At 48.9% G+C, this 15665-nt stretch overlaps 2 protein-coding genes; both read left to right on the forward strand.

Moving 5' to 3' along the window:
• Positions 1–2006: 2006 nt before the first annotated feature.
• Positions 2007–7353, forward strand: GSTUM_00010035001 (uncharacterized protein). XM_002841027.2 has 10 exons: positions 2007–2285; positions 2348–3408; positions 3942–4088; positions 4206–4470; positions 4609–4742; positions 5603–6134; positions 6261–6391; positions 6507–6630; positions 6732–6864; positions 6946–7353. Exons 1-10 carry the CDS (start codon positions 2210–2212, stop codon positions 7007–7009), a joined length of 2667 nt encoding a protein of 888 aa, XP_002841073.1. The 5' UTR covers positions 2007–2209; the 3' UTR covers positions 7010–7353.
• Positions 7354–9125: 1772 nt separating this feature from the next.
• GSTUM_00010036001 (uncharacterized protein) lies at positions 9126–9763 on the forward strand (the record flags this gene model as incomplete). XM_002841028.2 has 1 exon in its annotated part: positions 9126–9763. One exon carries the CDS (start codon positions 9126–9128, stop codon positions 9357–9359), a length of 234 nt encoding a protein of 77 aa, XP_002841074.1. The 3' UTR covers positions 9360–9763.
• Positions 9764–15665: the final 5902 nt, after the last annotated feature.

Here is a 15665-nt window from a genome sequence, read left to right on the forward strand (position 1 = left end):
GTTATTTTTTTTTTTTTTTCGTCCCCAAGCTAACACCCTACAAGTACCCAAATTTACAGGGGAGGAGGGGGGGTCTGAAAAATTCGGCCCCCGTGAACCCTGCCGTTTCGCAGGCCACAGGAAGAAAACAAACAAACAAGTGCAATGTAGGAAATTAGGTACTGAGCACTCTGTAGCTTCTTCCGGAGGGGGGGGGGTGAAATCTTCTTGAGTAGAAGTTTGTTGGCTAGAGATGGCACCGGATTCATAGAGTATCACTCGTACGAGTTCTTCTCTACTGATTTTCCTGAGATCCTTCTCGAGACGAGAAAGCGACAGTTGATCATTTCCTGCGGGTTTTTTGAGTTTGACGGGGGGTTACGGATAAGTGAGTGAACAGACAACAAGCGATTCGTGAGCGATCACTGCTTGCATGGAGAGAAGGAAGGAGAAATGCGCCTGCTGTCCTCGAAGTTGGGATTCTTTGCCATGACAGGGACGTCAGCTTCCACACCAGTACTAGTACTGCACTAGGTCATAGCAAAGTAAGCTATGCCCCGGCTAACATGCGAACTTTCTCTCAAAAGTCTGTACAGTACAGGATGTGTAATCGAAAGAGAGGTAATTCATATTCCAACAAAATTTTCCATGTTTAACATATTATTGGAAAACACGGCAGGTTTTTTTTTTATTGGTTTATTTTTTAGGAGGGAAGTATCATAGGAAGGGAAAAAACCCTATCATATTAATATCGCAGTTCCTAAACAGGAGACCATACATCATGGCGGAATTGAGGTTTATAATTTAACCCATGCACTTTCTTGGAATGGAGCTTTCCATACTAACAGAATATTTCTTCAATGAGCTATAATAATTATGTCCTAATCTGACCATTCAAGTTTGTTGAAAAAGTTGTTCTATCTCCTACCTGCTGCTTACCTGAGTTGACTACTTTTTTCCGTATAATTATAATATTATGGAGTAATAAGGGATCACAGAAATATAGAGAATATGATACACCTTTTAATTCTGCTCGATGAGCCGAGCTCAATCAGCTATAGTATATCCGAGTCCTGATATAGCTATGATGCTAGCTAGTTGTAGAATTAATATATCCCCTGCCTACCGCTGATCTTAGCGGACCACTTTTATTCACAGGTATTATAAATAGGAGGAGAATGCATTATTCAATACACTATGGTATATCCTAATTTGACCACTAGGTGCGGAACTGCCATTTCCCCTATCCGCTGCCAACTCCAATACACTCACACCCCGCTATCCCGGACGGCCAGGATCCGAAGAATCTGTCCGGTACGGCGAGTTATCCGGGACAACAGGCCAGGTTTTGGTGCAAAGAAATTCAGAATTCATCGGAGTTTCATACGGGACAGCGAGGTATTCGGTTCAGTGTGATCCGGGATAGCGGGGGGGCGAGTGTAGACCATTTTCACCCGCAAAGACTACTAAGAGTTACAGGCATCTGGGGAGAGAAGGAACACATTGTCCAGTTCTAAAAACAAGTGAACTAGGAGCACTACGGAAACAACGACGATTAAGGGTCAGCGTTCAGGGTGCCGGATAACTGGTGCTCGAGCAGACCCCAAAATAGTATGATATCGGATTGCCACCCGTATCATAAACAATTCCAATTCCGCTGGAGTATATTACTGGAAGGATTTGAAAATTTTGGTCGCGTGGAAAGGTTTGGTTTGGAAAGGCTACTGCCACCTGTACCAATCAGAATGGGACTATTTCTAATTTTCTGTAGACTTCCCCTAAGGTATCGGCAAGGAGGAACTATCATGGTTGAAAAATTTCCAGAATTTCCATCACCTACTAATTCATGGAATTATTATATTTTCTGTAAATTTTGTGTTGTCAACCACCGGTACAGTACTGTCACGGTACGGTAGTTGTTGAGAACTTTACTGATTACATAAGTCAAGTCGGAGGAGAGCCGGACTAACCGCGGATGTCATCCAAACTGCCGCAGCCAACGTCCCCACAACTCCCCCAACTGTTCTCCACGTCGAGAAATATCATAGAATATTCCCTCCATCCTCAACAGGTCTAAACCAAACGTTGTTCCGCTAGACAGACCCTCCCGTTCCATTATTGGGAAATAGACTACTAACTTAGATTTTGTTTGTTCCTTCATCCTTGGTCACTTTGTCTCTCGCGTCGCATTCATCGCCCCTTTCCCGAAAAATAGTTCCAACTTCACAATATGGGTACCTACAAACCCAATACTTTACCCCTAATCCCGCTCCCGTACTCTGCTGTCCTCTTCCCCGGCGTTATTCGTGAGTTGGTCTGTGCGCCCCCCGATAGGAACGCAACTAACAAGGTTCTCTTTTACCCGTAGTTCGCATCTTCATTTCCGACCGCCAGGACATCGCCGCTCTAGTCGCTAAGCTCTCTAACAACAACACTACGCCGCTCAATTCTTCCGATCTGCGAATAGGGTGTATCCCACTAAAGCCTCCGACGCCCGTGAGCCCACCAATCGCCAAAACTGACGAAGACAAGAAACGTATAATTGAGGAGGAAGGCGATGAGGTCGAGGAAACCCAGCCGGCATTCCTGAATATCGACCCGTCCTCAGCCACCCCGGAGGAATTATTCTCGCACGGTACCACAGCCCAGGTAGTCGGCCTGGAGGGCCACTCACGCGTGGACTCGTTTGGCACTCACGGGGCCAATGGGGGGAATGGGATGGCACTTGTGGTGGAAGGGGTCTCCAGGTTTAGGGTCAGGCAGTTTCTACAGCGAACTCCCTTCATCGAAGCCGATGTGGAGCACTTTGTCGATTCGCCCGTGCAAAAGTCCGATGTTCCCGCACATTCTTATTTCACCCAGCTCAAGACGTTGAGCAGAGAGCTTGTTGCATTACTCCAGATGAACTCTTCCAGAGGTGTAGGATTACCACCATTGGTCGCCAGGCGGCTGGAGCTCTTAATCGCCGAGAAGAAGCTCTGTGATGCGGGATCCCTAGCAGATTTTATGGTTTCTGCTGTAGAAACCACGCTCGCTGAGCGATTGCGGATCCTCTCCGCCGTTGATGTTCCGGAAAGGTTGGAGAAAGCGGTCACCGTACTTACCAGGCAGGTTAACAAGATCAAGTCAATTCTCACTAGGAGCAATAAGATTCTTCCTCCGCTTATCGTCATGGATAGAAGGGATGGCTTACCGTCTCTTCCGGGCGTTCCGCCGAGAAGTGCGAAAAGGAGCGCTGGCTTTGGGGACATGGATGAGGATGGAGAGAATGACGAAGAACTGGACGAATTGTCCAAGAAGATTGAGGAGGCCAAGCTAAGTCCAGAAGCGCTGAAGCTTGCACGGAGGGAAATGCAGAGGCTGAGAAGAATGAGTCCTATCCAAGCCGAATACGGCGTGTGTAGAACATATTTGGAGACCCTAACAGAGGTAAGCTTTTTCTTTTCTTCTTATTTATTTCTCCTGGTAGATGTGGCATTTCGCGGGTACTCCGGCAGTGATGTCCCACACCCTCGGATATCGAGTCATATCTGGTCATGCGAGCCTTGTCTCCAACATCATGAGCCTGATGACACTTGGCCGCGCCAAGGAGTGATCTCCCTCAATATTCCCATGGATGCATTCCCTGGCCAAAGGCTGGTGGCTCGGTGGAATCCTGCCGGAAGCCCAAATTCCTTACCGATTAAGCATGGAACTGGGTACCATGAGAATAAACTGGCTCCTCCGGAGTTTTCAACTGTAGTTCCGACCTCGTTGGTACCATCTCTCACAACAACGCGCGTTTCGAATATCGCCCGTAATTAATTTATCCGGTTACAATGCAATCTTGCTATAGAGCTATAGACGGGCGATCGAGAGATTTGCTTTGACTATTTACCAATCACTTTTTTTCCTCTCTTCAAATCCATAGAGTAGTTTATAGAAATTTCCCTGATGCTAACCAATGGCTTATCAATGATTAGATACCGTGGTCGATAACTACCGAAGACCAGCTGGATGCCACAACCCTTGTAAGAGCAAGGAAGCAACTCAACGATGATCATTACGGGCTTGAAGCGATCAAGAAGCGACTTCTTGAGTACCTAGCAGTTCTCCGTCTGAAGCGTCAAGTCAACATGGAAAACGAGGCCGCAGCAAAGGCCGTTGAAGACCAAGCCAAGAAACTTGAGGAAACTGCCCCCAAAGAAAACAAGGAAACCCAGCTGATAAAGCCTCTGGCCCCCAAGAACGATGAACCGGTGATAGCGAAGAAGCCCCTGGTCGATAAATCGCCAATCCTGTTACTCGTGGGGCCCCCGGGAGTCGGAAAGACAAGCCTTGCGCGTAGTGTGGCCTCTGCTCTAGGTCGAAAATTCCACCGGATCAGTTTAGGAGGTGTGCGGGATGAAGCGGAGATTAGGGGCCATCGAAGGACCTATGTTGCCGCTATGCCTGGTCTAATAGTTAATGCGTTGAAGAAAGTTGGGGTGGCGAATCCGGTAATATTGTTGGGTAAGTTTATTACAGGGAGTTTCAAACGACCCTTCTTTCCACATCCTAACATCGGGACTGCTTTGAGCTCCTCTGGGCGCTTTCCCAAGTTTACTCCATCTACCGGCAATGGAATAGACGCTGACCCTGAACCCACAGATGAGATCGACAAGATCGGAGGAGCCAACTTTCATGGAGATCCGAGTGCAGCAATGTTGGAAGTTCTTGATCCGGAGCAGAATTGGAGTTTCACTGATCACTATATCAACATCCCTATCGATCTATCCAAAGTGGTATGTTTCCCGATTCCCCCAATAATATTTTATTCTATTATTTTGCTTTCTTGCTCCCTACCTCCCTTCACGGGAGAGAGAGGATAGAGAGGAAGAGAGGGAAAAAGAATATACCCCGCTTTTTCTACCCGAGATGTCAAAAAGAGCTCCCTCGTTTCCCGGCTCTGGGGTCCTCTCTCTCTTTAAACGACTGGGCATGCTTTCCTCTGTCCGCGCTTTGATTGACTACCTCTTTTATTCATTTCTTCCCCTTTAGCTTTTGCGCATCCCCACGTCAATCAATCCAACCCCCGACCCCACGGTCACTTCCTTAACCCCCTACGTCTCACGCCCACCCCCCTCTCACTCCAACTCTTACTCCCCCTCCCACCTTCCTTGTACCGCTTGCCCCGGTCTCACAGTCCTATCCCCCCCCCCGCCCATTTGACTTTAATTATTTCCCTAATTTTCCGTACGCGAGGGTTACTGGGGTTTGGCACGAATGACACTTGCGCCCCACCCAATACCCCCCTACCTCGCAGTACAGCTGTCACTACCGACCGGAGAAGCAAGCGGAGAATAATTTCTTGAAATTATCACGTTCGCTATGAGGCAGCACACCATCTCCCTACCCTACCCCACTTACCGGTACCCCCCTAAACTTACCGGGGCACTACTGATTCCCGCTCCTCTTCTCCCCTCCTCACTCCCTTATCGTTGTACCGGCTCCGCCCTCCGACTTTCCCCTATTGCTCGCGTGTCCGGGAAAAGTATGCGGGGAGCCGCTGCTTGCCCATTTTGTTTTAAAAAATATTTTCCGCTGATGGCGAGATTCCGCACTTCCCTGATCCCAGGCTAATATCGGTAATTGGTAATATCAGCTCTTCATCGCGACAGCAAATTCCGTGGACACAATTCCGCCTCCACTCCTCGATCGTATGGAGAGGATCCAGTTGAGCGGGTACACATCCCTAGAGAAAATGCATATCGCATCCCAGTACCTTATTCCTAAGCAGGTGCAATCTAATGGTCTAGCCGCCGGCCAGGTAGAGATTTCAGCCGATGTGCTGTCAACGATCATAACGTCGTACACCAGGGAATCGGGTGTTAGAAACCTAGAGAGGGAAATAGGGAGCGTCTGCCGAGCCAAAGCAGTTGAATATGCCGAAGCCAAGGACGCTCACAAGGAAGAGTCCTACAGGCCAAGGGTTGAGGTCTCGGAGCTCGAGAGCATACTCGGGATTGAAAAGTATTACTCGGAGATTGCTGAACGAAGCAACAAGCCCGGTGTCGTCACGGGATTGGTTGCTTTCAGCACCGGTGGCATCGGTTCCATATTATTTATAGAAGCCGAACAGATGCCGGGTAGCGGCAGGCTGCAGTTGACGGGGAAATTGGGCGAAGTAATCAAAGGTTCGTCCCATGTTTTAGATTCCCTTTCCACCAATCATGTTTTGATTGAATCCACAACAAATCACAACGCATGAAGAATCTAACCGATCGACAACTTTTTTTTTTGTCCAACCCACCATCATACAGAAAGCGTTGAGGTAGCATTAACCTGGGTGAAAGCCCATGCCTACGTCCTGGGACTCACGAACCATCCGGACGAGGATCTTACAAAGAACAGGAACGTGCACGTGCATTGTCCTGCAGGCGCGGTGCCAAAGGTTAGTTACTCGCGATTTGTTGACTCGCAGCTTATCGACCCTCCAATCCCTCCTTTCTTCTTCCCTTCCCTCCCTCCCGTTCGGCAATTGTCAGCTGACTTTTTTATCACGACAGGATGGCCCGAGCGCAGGTGTTGCCTTCACGATCGCCATGATATCGATGTTTTCTGGTCGTCGAATATCACCCACGCTCGCTATGACAGGCGAGGTTTCTCTCCGGGGAAGAGTCACCCCCGTGGGTGCGTTACCAAAATTTATCCCCCTATCCAATTATATTTTCAAAGTGCACTGGAGGGAGTGAACTTGAGCTAACCTGAGTTATTATCATTATTTTTCGCAGGCGGGATTAAAGAAAAATTGATAGGAGCTCTAACTGCCGGTGTAAAGACGGTACTTTTACCTGCGCATAACAGGAAGGAAGTACGTGAGCTCCCTGAGGAAGTCAAGAACGGGCTCGAGATAATATATGTGAGGTAAGCGACGGAACACCATCCGACAAGTCATAACCGAGATATGGAGCCTTTGCTGATATTATCCTCGTTTTGTCCTCGCAGGAGTGTATGGGAAGCGCTTAAGCATGGCATGCGTCCCCTTACCCTACTCGTTCCCTTTCCGTAAACTAACCAAGTTGTATAGTCTGGCCCGAATGGACCGTTGGTGAAGAAAACATGGCGTTTGAAAGTCGACTATGATTGACTGCGGTAGGATATTATTATAGGCGGGGAGCAGTGCGTCTTACTTGCTTTGATTAAGTTCTGTATTCCACCGGATTGTGGTTTATTTTATTTGCATTTTCTCCATTAGTTTGTCACATTACATATCGTATCCAACTCACCTCGCGATCTCGATTATTATTATTATTTTTCTCCTTTCGCTTCCCTTGCATTCTCCCGCGTCTTCCATGTCATAGCATCTCATATCCGAACATACCGGTACACCCAAATTAGATATATATATATATATATTGCTCGATCCCTCATTTGATGGTGATGATGACGATATTATTATAGCCCGGTATATAGATTTTTTTTAAAAAAACTCTCCGATTCCTTCCTACCTTTCCTTCCCCCCATCCCCCGTCGCGCTCGCATGTTCACCGCCCCTCACGGGCATTCGCAGTGGAAGTACAGTACGGCGACGCCGCCCATCGGAATAACCACCGTAGTAACGTAACACCACCATACTATATCGCAGCACCATACCCGGGCTGTCACTGTCACCTGTCCAACCGACAGCCGCGGACCATGTAGACGGGGAGGGGAGACGAGTATTACGGTGGGCAAGGTGGGAAGGCAGTTTACCCGCTGGGGTGTGCGGTGTGCCCCTCGACTACTCGTACAGTACCGTGCACCGCTCCACAGCGAGTAGTTCCTGGACAAGGGGTATATGTATATGTATGTATGTACCGGTATTGCATCGTACTTGTAGCTGCCGTAAACTGTCCCGAGGAAAGGAGAGGAAAGGAGAGGAAAGTGCCGGTACGTACCATATGGTGCACCCAGACGTTCTCACTATCGATCCTTATCGTTTTCCTCCTCCTCCCACTAGAGCAGCGCATCGTACTTGCGAAACCGCAGTTTATTATTGTGCGAGCATCCACCCGCGTATCCTGCACTGCCCAGGCGGTCCGCCATCACCATTCCATCGCGTTGATTCCTCGCTTACTCACCCACGATAACTATACATCAAGACAGAAGAAGTTAAGTTACCTATGTATGATGATTAGGTAATTGCCGTTTGGTACCATATGTATACTTGTAATCCAGCCCCAGAAAAAAGTTGGCCAGGGTTTCCTACCGGTACGGTATGTTATGTTATGTATGGTATGTATGGTGTCGTGGTCCTACCGGCGCGATATCAAATTTATAAGTAACTGTTAATCCCCACCCCCTCACTTTTTTTTGTTTACTTTTATAATTTCCACATTCCGTGTGCAAGTACGAGTACCTAAGTACTAGTACTGTACTGTGCTCGAGCACGGTATGATACACACACAACGTAAACATAAACCAGACGTCGGTGCCAGATTAACTTGGAACCGTGCGGCACTGTATCGTACTTGTATATATACAGCCCAGCACCCCCCCCCCAAGGCGAGTACCGGGAACCGTATTATCCGGTCCCCTCTTGTGTTCCGCAGAATTTTGGACGGAAGGTATGATGATATCGTACGTACGAGTACAGCAAAGGTACCGGTATGATATCAAATAAGCCGATATGGTACGGTAGGGTAAGTGAGTACCCGTCCCCAGGTAAGAAGCACCGACAACAGGGGAGAGAGGTAAGGTATGTATGAGAGATATGGTATTTCGTACTTTTTGAAGCTTCGGATATGCACAGTTTTTGTTTTGGGGGGGGGGGTGTTTTAATCCCTGCCTCTCGGGTACAGTACAGCACTTGTTGCCCGGGACAGGCAGGTACGGTACAAGTACGTACGATGGTGGGTACCGGTAGGTAAGCCAACCCCTCCCTCCCCCTCCCCCTCCCCCTCCCCTCCCCTCACCCCCCACCCCGTCGGGGAAGTGATATCCGCAGCCGAAGTTCTACTTGTGGGTGGATATCGTGCTCCACATACCGCTGGACCGGCACCCGCCGGTTGTGATGCTGTTTGAGGCTTACCTTGGATAGATAGATAGATAGATAAACAGACAGACAGACAGATAGATACAGCAGGTATTCTGCTTATTGTGGGTGGACATTGCACATATTGGAACTGTACGGCAAAAACCCGGCGATGAGAGAGCTCTCTCTTTCTAACCCTCCTCCGTACTACCCCACCGTACGCACAAAACGGGAATTGGTGCGTCCTTTTCCTACTCGTACCCCCCCTTTCATTCCTGCAGATGCGCTCGTAGAATGGGGGGGGCGTATTTTCTTCTTCGGGGGATTTGTGCGGACTGATGATCTACTTTACTGCGCTGGACTGGGCTGGGCTGGGCTGGGCCCCGGATGGAATTGGTTTTGCTGACTTTATATGATAACTGTTGCTTTTTTTTTTGTTTTTACCTTGTTTCTTTTGTTGCTCTGGGGCAGCATACAGTAGGCTACTCGTTCCATTCGAGTTGATGAGGACGGATGCATCGATGGAGGTTCCCGTTCCGCTAGATCGCTGCGATTCTTATTCACCCTACCGGTATCCCTCTGTTATGATGCTGTAAATTTTGTGATTGGAGGGGAGGGGGCTTGTTTTCCGGTTCGACTCACATTCACATTTGCCATACCGTACCGGTATGCTGCTGGCCGTCCCCGGTTTTGCATCCTGACGGGCTGTTGCTGCCCCCCAGCTACTCGTAGCTACTTAGTATTAATACGGCAGCGCAGTGCTGTGCAGGTCACTCGGAGATCAAGGTCAAGTGAAAAAGAAAAAAAAAAGTATATATGGGGGGGGGGAGCAGTGATATGACGATTCGCAGTCCTGTGAAAAGCTGCCCCCCGCCTCCTCAATCTCTCTCTCTACCCGGCCCATTCCTCTTCGTGCGGTAACCTACGGTACCGCGCAGGTTCTGATAATACCGTACCGCTATCATGAGCCAAAAAGAGCAAGAATAAGGGTAAGAAATGAAGGCGGAAAAAAAGCAATGCCGGAGGTTACGGTAGTGAATTCGTGGAAGTGGGTGGTGTGCCCCAAACCCAAGTGCCCGCGCACCTACTATTTCTCATGAATGGGGTTTTCCGAGAAATAAGAAGGGAAATTTGTTGAATCATGAATTTGCGCCCATGTGTGTTCAAATGTGTGTGTTGTGTGGTGGTGGTGGTGGTGGGAGCTTCGAACCCAACTTAGGCCTTTTTTAGCTTTCATTCGTTCGATATGGTAACTGGTAAATGGCGCCGTGGCAGGGCCCGAGGGGATCCCAGCGCCTGAACAACATTCTCTCCGCCCGCCTCCAATTGGGTGATGTGCCCTGTGATATTATCGCAGTTATGTCGATCATGAAAAAGGGACGAGAGCAGACGGGGAATGAAGGAGGAGGAGGGGGGAGGGAAGTATCCGTGTTTTGTTTTTTCCTTTCGGGCTTTGATTTGCTATGTCAACTTACTGTACTTCCCTATCAACACAAGCTCCAAATGCGGAAGAAAGTGAGCTGTAAGTTAAGTTCCGGTCGCCGCGCCAGGTAGGAATAAAATAATAGAAAGACTACGCTATCATATCCTACACCAAACTATTACACATGTTTCAAAATGCTCCTACGATATGAAGGAACCGGGGGTCGATCGAGGATTTCGGCGCTAACATGACCGGAGAAGTGTTTCCGCAGAGCGGTAGTAGAGTAACGCCAACCGCCAGAGCTACGGAATTGTGTCGCTCTTGTTGCACTTGTACCGTACCTGGGGTAAAGTACTTGTACGGTACTGCACGAGTACTCGAGTACTCGTGCAGTGAAAGCCAGATAAAAGTACGCACGGAATCATAACTCCTGCGCAGCAGGGAGCTGGGAGCCTTTGCTCGAGTGGATCATCATGCGCAAAGCAGAGCGCAAAAAAGGGGGGAGCACAAGTCACTTTCGAGGGCTTACCGTAAAACAAAACTCAGGGCCCAGTTCGCATGCCTCTCCGTCGAACCACATGAGATTGGGCGATTGGCCAGGCTCTTTCCAACTCTCTGGCGGCGGGAAAAAACATATGATAATGCGTGATATTACTCGAGTATACCAGTATCTTGTGCTGTATGTACGAGGGCTGTCTGCAACTGCATCTTACAGTACCGCACCCTACTTTGTCGTGCAAGAGTCCGAGAAACAGAAAGTCCAGACGAAGGCAATCCTGACGGAGAAAGGGGGGGGCTCGATCAGCGGGGCAATTCAAAAGGAAAATGCCGTCGCGGACGGGGGAGTTGAGTCTCCCAGCTGTCCATCCGGGGAATGCAAAGACCACCAAGCCGTCACCCATCATCTGTTGTGCGAGTTCCGGCGGGGAGGATCCTCGAAAGCAGCGGTACGACAGACCGGGCGAAATAGCTATGAAGAGGCGGTCTTTGGTAAGATACATATGAGGAATGACATTTTGTATCTCTGATTACCAGTATGTGTTTTTGCTTTTTCTTCTTATTTTCCCTTCTCCCAAACCCTCGATTGAACCTTTAGCTCCTCCCACTTCCCTCCCACGCGCATGCGGGCCATGCCCACCTTCTGGCTGAGTCTGTTCTTTTTTTCCTTCAGAGTTGCTTTTTCACTCCGGCTGATCATGCCATCCAGGGGTGCTTGGTAGAGTAGCCAGCGGCGCTGGTGTTAGCGCATGGCCCCTTCTTCCCCACATGTCGCCATGATTGCCTGGGACGGGAACGGTTTCGGCGACTTGAAGATACACATAACGCTTTTGGTCACTATTCGTACAATACTTGATGAGGTTTCCCCCGTTAGGACACCACGCATACCGGTACTTTTTTATCATCGCTCTCCCAAAAGCGAGTAAAAGGCCCTCGCAATTCAATAGGGCCCAACTTAACTGTTTGGCCAAGACAGGTGATTGCCGGATTAGACCTCGCTTCTCTGGTTTGATCTCTCTTTCGGTAATGCCCATTTTGTTGGTTTCCGGCTATGTGAAGCGAACTTTGGTAGCGGGACCGGGAATTGGGTTGAAGGTACACTTCTATGTAACCCTCGGTTCGCCAACCACGTTTTCACGCGCTGCGGAGGTTGCATGTTTCCCCCTTTTGGCATCTTTTGGTCGTTTTTCCCTTTCCAGTTTCTCGTAAATCCCTCCCCTACCCCCTCACCCCCCCCCCGGTCTGAACTTTCTCTCTACGTTTTAGTCATCTGTGTACGGCCAAGTCTGGCCCTTTCGCTATCCATTTCACCTGATCCACCCATCCATCCATCCATTCCAAAATCGAAGTGATCAATAGAGTGATAGAAGGGTTTGGAACGGACGAGCGGATGGGCGGGCGAACGCCATCCTAAAGCTCTTGGCTACCGGTAGTAAACCCATCACCACAAAGTCCAGGAGAAAGGAACTTGTTGGGTTACCTTTGGAAACTTCGCTAATCTTATGAGAAGCATGTGACATATATTGTATGCGCGCTTGCTGTAGATTTAGTGGTTTATGTAGAATGCCGGTAAAGGTACCGTAATACAGCGTTATGTGGGTCTATCAAGGTCTAAGTCTAAGATACTTGTGCTCGAGTAGCATGCGATATAAAAAAATCGGAAAACTAGGGTTAGAAACACGGAAACCGATTGGCTCGAGCCACCAACGCTCCAATCAGAATTTCTAAATCCCGTGTCTCATTTTCCGATTATTTATTTTACCCCGGGCTAGTACTTGTACAAGCACTCGAGTACCGTATTTGTATGATAGAGATGCTTTCGTGCGAGAGGGGTTTTATTTTGCTGGTTAGTTATCCCTGTCCGGTGCGAAAAAATTTCCCCAGATACTTGTACTGTACTATACCGTACGAGTGCTCTCTATTAGACTTGTGTGCAGTCGTGTTTAGTCTGGTATTGTATATTCATTTGTTCCTTCCAAACAACATTTCTTTTTTGTCCCTTTCCTTTTTTCTCCTCCAACGCTAAGAGGCGCACAGAAAGACAAAGGAAGCCCCCCAGGATCGATGTGCCGTGCAGCGCAGCAGCGGAAGACTGTTTAAAGGATGTTAGACACAATTGAGGCTGGCTGGTTGCCGACCGACGATTTTCCATCTCACTCGACGAATCTCGGTCGAAACTGTCCTTGTACGAGCACCAACTCTGCTCGAGTAATAGCCCACTTTCGGCAGGTCATCGAGCTCGGCTACTGGAGTTGGAAAGCTTGAAACCTTTAGCCAGGGCCACCGCGCCCCCATTTCCTTCCCAGCGCAACTGTGCAAGGGACGGCTGCACAACATGGAGATCTATGCGCTTCCTCCTGCAATTTAGCAGTCTTATACCCGTTTGACATTAAGATGACCACTTCATCCCCAATATCAACAATACCTCCCCACGTAACTTATCTCCCTTCTCGCGGTGCCGTACCAGCACCCAGCTCGTAGGGACAGAAAATCACAAAAGGTCTGTGACAGTTGTAGAGAGGGCGAAGCGTGACTATTTGGCCTGCTACATCTCATTCAATTCTTCAAACCCCAGACGTTTCGCCAAATCGGATCAGTGTGTTCCGAAAACTCCCTTCCTCGAAGCTCCCTTCTCTCCTTCCTTGGATGTGTTGCCCTTCCACCTATGCTACGCTTTGGGTGCGCACACGCACGTTATTTTGCGAGCACAAGGTAGAGCATGAGAAAATATTTCCCTTTCATTTTCCTCACGAAACCTCCAAACCCTGAAGGGTCCTCCCTTATATCATGTCTCAAAATTGTAGCGGTTTTCCCTTCGGTCCACGATTAGTCCACCTTTATCCTCGTTGTGAGCTGCGCCCGCATATTCGACTCGATCGACAAACCCCCCCCCCAAAAAAAAAAGGAGAGCTACTGTGCCTGCAAGACGAGACAAACGCAAGAGGAAAAACATCATGCTCCACAGGAGCCCCTGGGATGCTCCTTGAGATGATGGAGTTTCGGACCATGGGTGAAGGCGTGATAGGCTCGGGTTCCCGATCTGAGGCGCAAACGACCCCACAAAAAAGGTCCTCTGCATGTGGTTTGGGGGTTCTGTCACAGCCTTTTTCCCATATCAACCTCGTATTATGTGTGCTATACCGGTAGTACCGGCACATATCTACAATTGACATCGGTTCCACCTCAAACTGTACGATGTTCCGAATGAACGTCGTCGTCGGGGAAGCATGAGCATAACGGGACCGCATACCGGTATTAGAATCGGTAATCCTTGACTGCTCAATTAGACCCTCATTCGTTCGTCCGTTCTCCTTTGCGAGACCATTCCCTGAACAAATTACGTGTGGACATCCTTGTGGACTCTGAGCGGGAAGGGCTTCCTTGTTGTGTAGGAAGGATTCGGAAGATTGGAGCTCAAAGCTCAGAGCTTGCGTAGGCTTGACCGATTTTACGCTCCCCGAGAAATTTCTCAATCCCCCTCTGTTTGTCTCCGGAGGGAGAGCGCATACTGACTATGCATACCCCGTCCTGCACCTGCCCTTCCCTCCGAGCAATAGGGACTGAGTAAGTAGGGGAATCCGAATGCATGGTCAATATCGAACGGATTTCAACCCATTGTGCTGTGCTTTGGCTTGTCTGCTTCCTTCCCGGGATTCGCTGGCAGGGCCTATCGCGCTAAATAACAGGTCGGTCTCTAGAAGAGAAGGCAGTTTTTTGTTACACGTCTTGCAATTGAGGCGCACCATCGCAGGACAAACTCCGCTCTTCTGTCCGATTTCAGAGACTCAGTACTATACAGCACAGTACCCGTACAGTACATCCATTGTAGGGCTGTAGGTTGCCAAATCATCGCACGATTGGGCACCCACATCCATCTCCCGCTGTTGCGCCCTTTCCAATCGGGGAGGACCTCACTAGGTTAGCAATCTCATAGTGGACGTGGTATGGGCACCGTAAGCAATGACTCTTTTTCTCTATTTCGCTCAGGGATCACCCGACTGGAGACGGAGAATTCATTCGACGGTAGCGATGGCTGACGAGAAAAAGCGATCGACCATTCCGGCTGGCTAGTTTCGGATTTCTCGGATTGTTGGTGTACGGCACGCAGAAGGAAGAGGTTCTGTGTTTTTTTGTTTTCCCTCCCTCTCTCCCTTTTAGTGTCCTTTCCTTTCCGAGGCTTTCTAGCCATCTATCACGAATTGTACTAGACTAGACTACTCGTAGACTGATCCTTCTTTTTCCTTTGTTTTTCCTGTTTTTTTTTTCTTCCCACCCTCGCCCTTTTTTCCCCTATGCCCCCCCCGTCCTAGGTCTCATTCTCTTTTCTTACGGATTGAGGTCCTCACCGCTAATCTCTTGAGCCGTCGATCGTTGATTTGCTTTCCCAGCATTCTTTCCGGCTCCAATAGTAGGCACTACTTGTGTCATCCCACGCCGCCCGTTGTATCCTGCTGCTTTTCTGTGCAATGTGCATCCCTCGATCTTCTCTCCCGCCGCAGTTTATGTCTCAGAGCAGCGAACAGTGCGTGAGAGCAAGTAAGTTTTGGATTTCTGTTGATGGTTCATGCCTTTCTATCTTTCCTTTCCTTATTCCAGGTTGGTGATTTATAAAGAAGCACGAGCAAGCAAGCACACGCACACACACATACAAATTCTGCAATTCGATAGGCAGCCTACTTGATGTTTCATTTTTGTGACGGAAATTGTTTGTTGTGAGATAGGAGTATTTTCATAGAAGGGGGAGGAGGAGGGACTACTGGCCCAAATTAGTCATATCATCGATTATCGCAC

Source organism: Tuber melanosporum (assembly GCF_000151645.1).
Source record: "Tuber melanosporum whole genome shotgun sequence assembly, scaffold_65, strain Mel28".
In the NCBI taxonomy this organism is placed as follows: Eukaryota; Fungi; Ascomycota; class Pezizomycetes; order Pezizales; family Tuberaceae; genus Tuber; species Tuber melanosporum.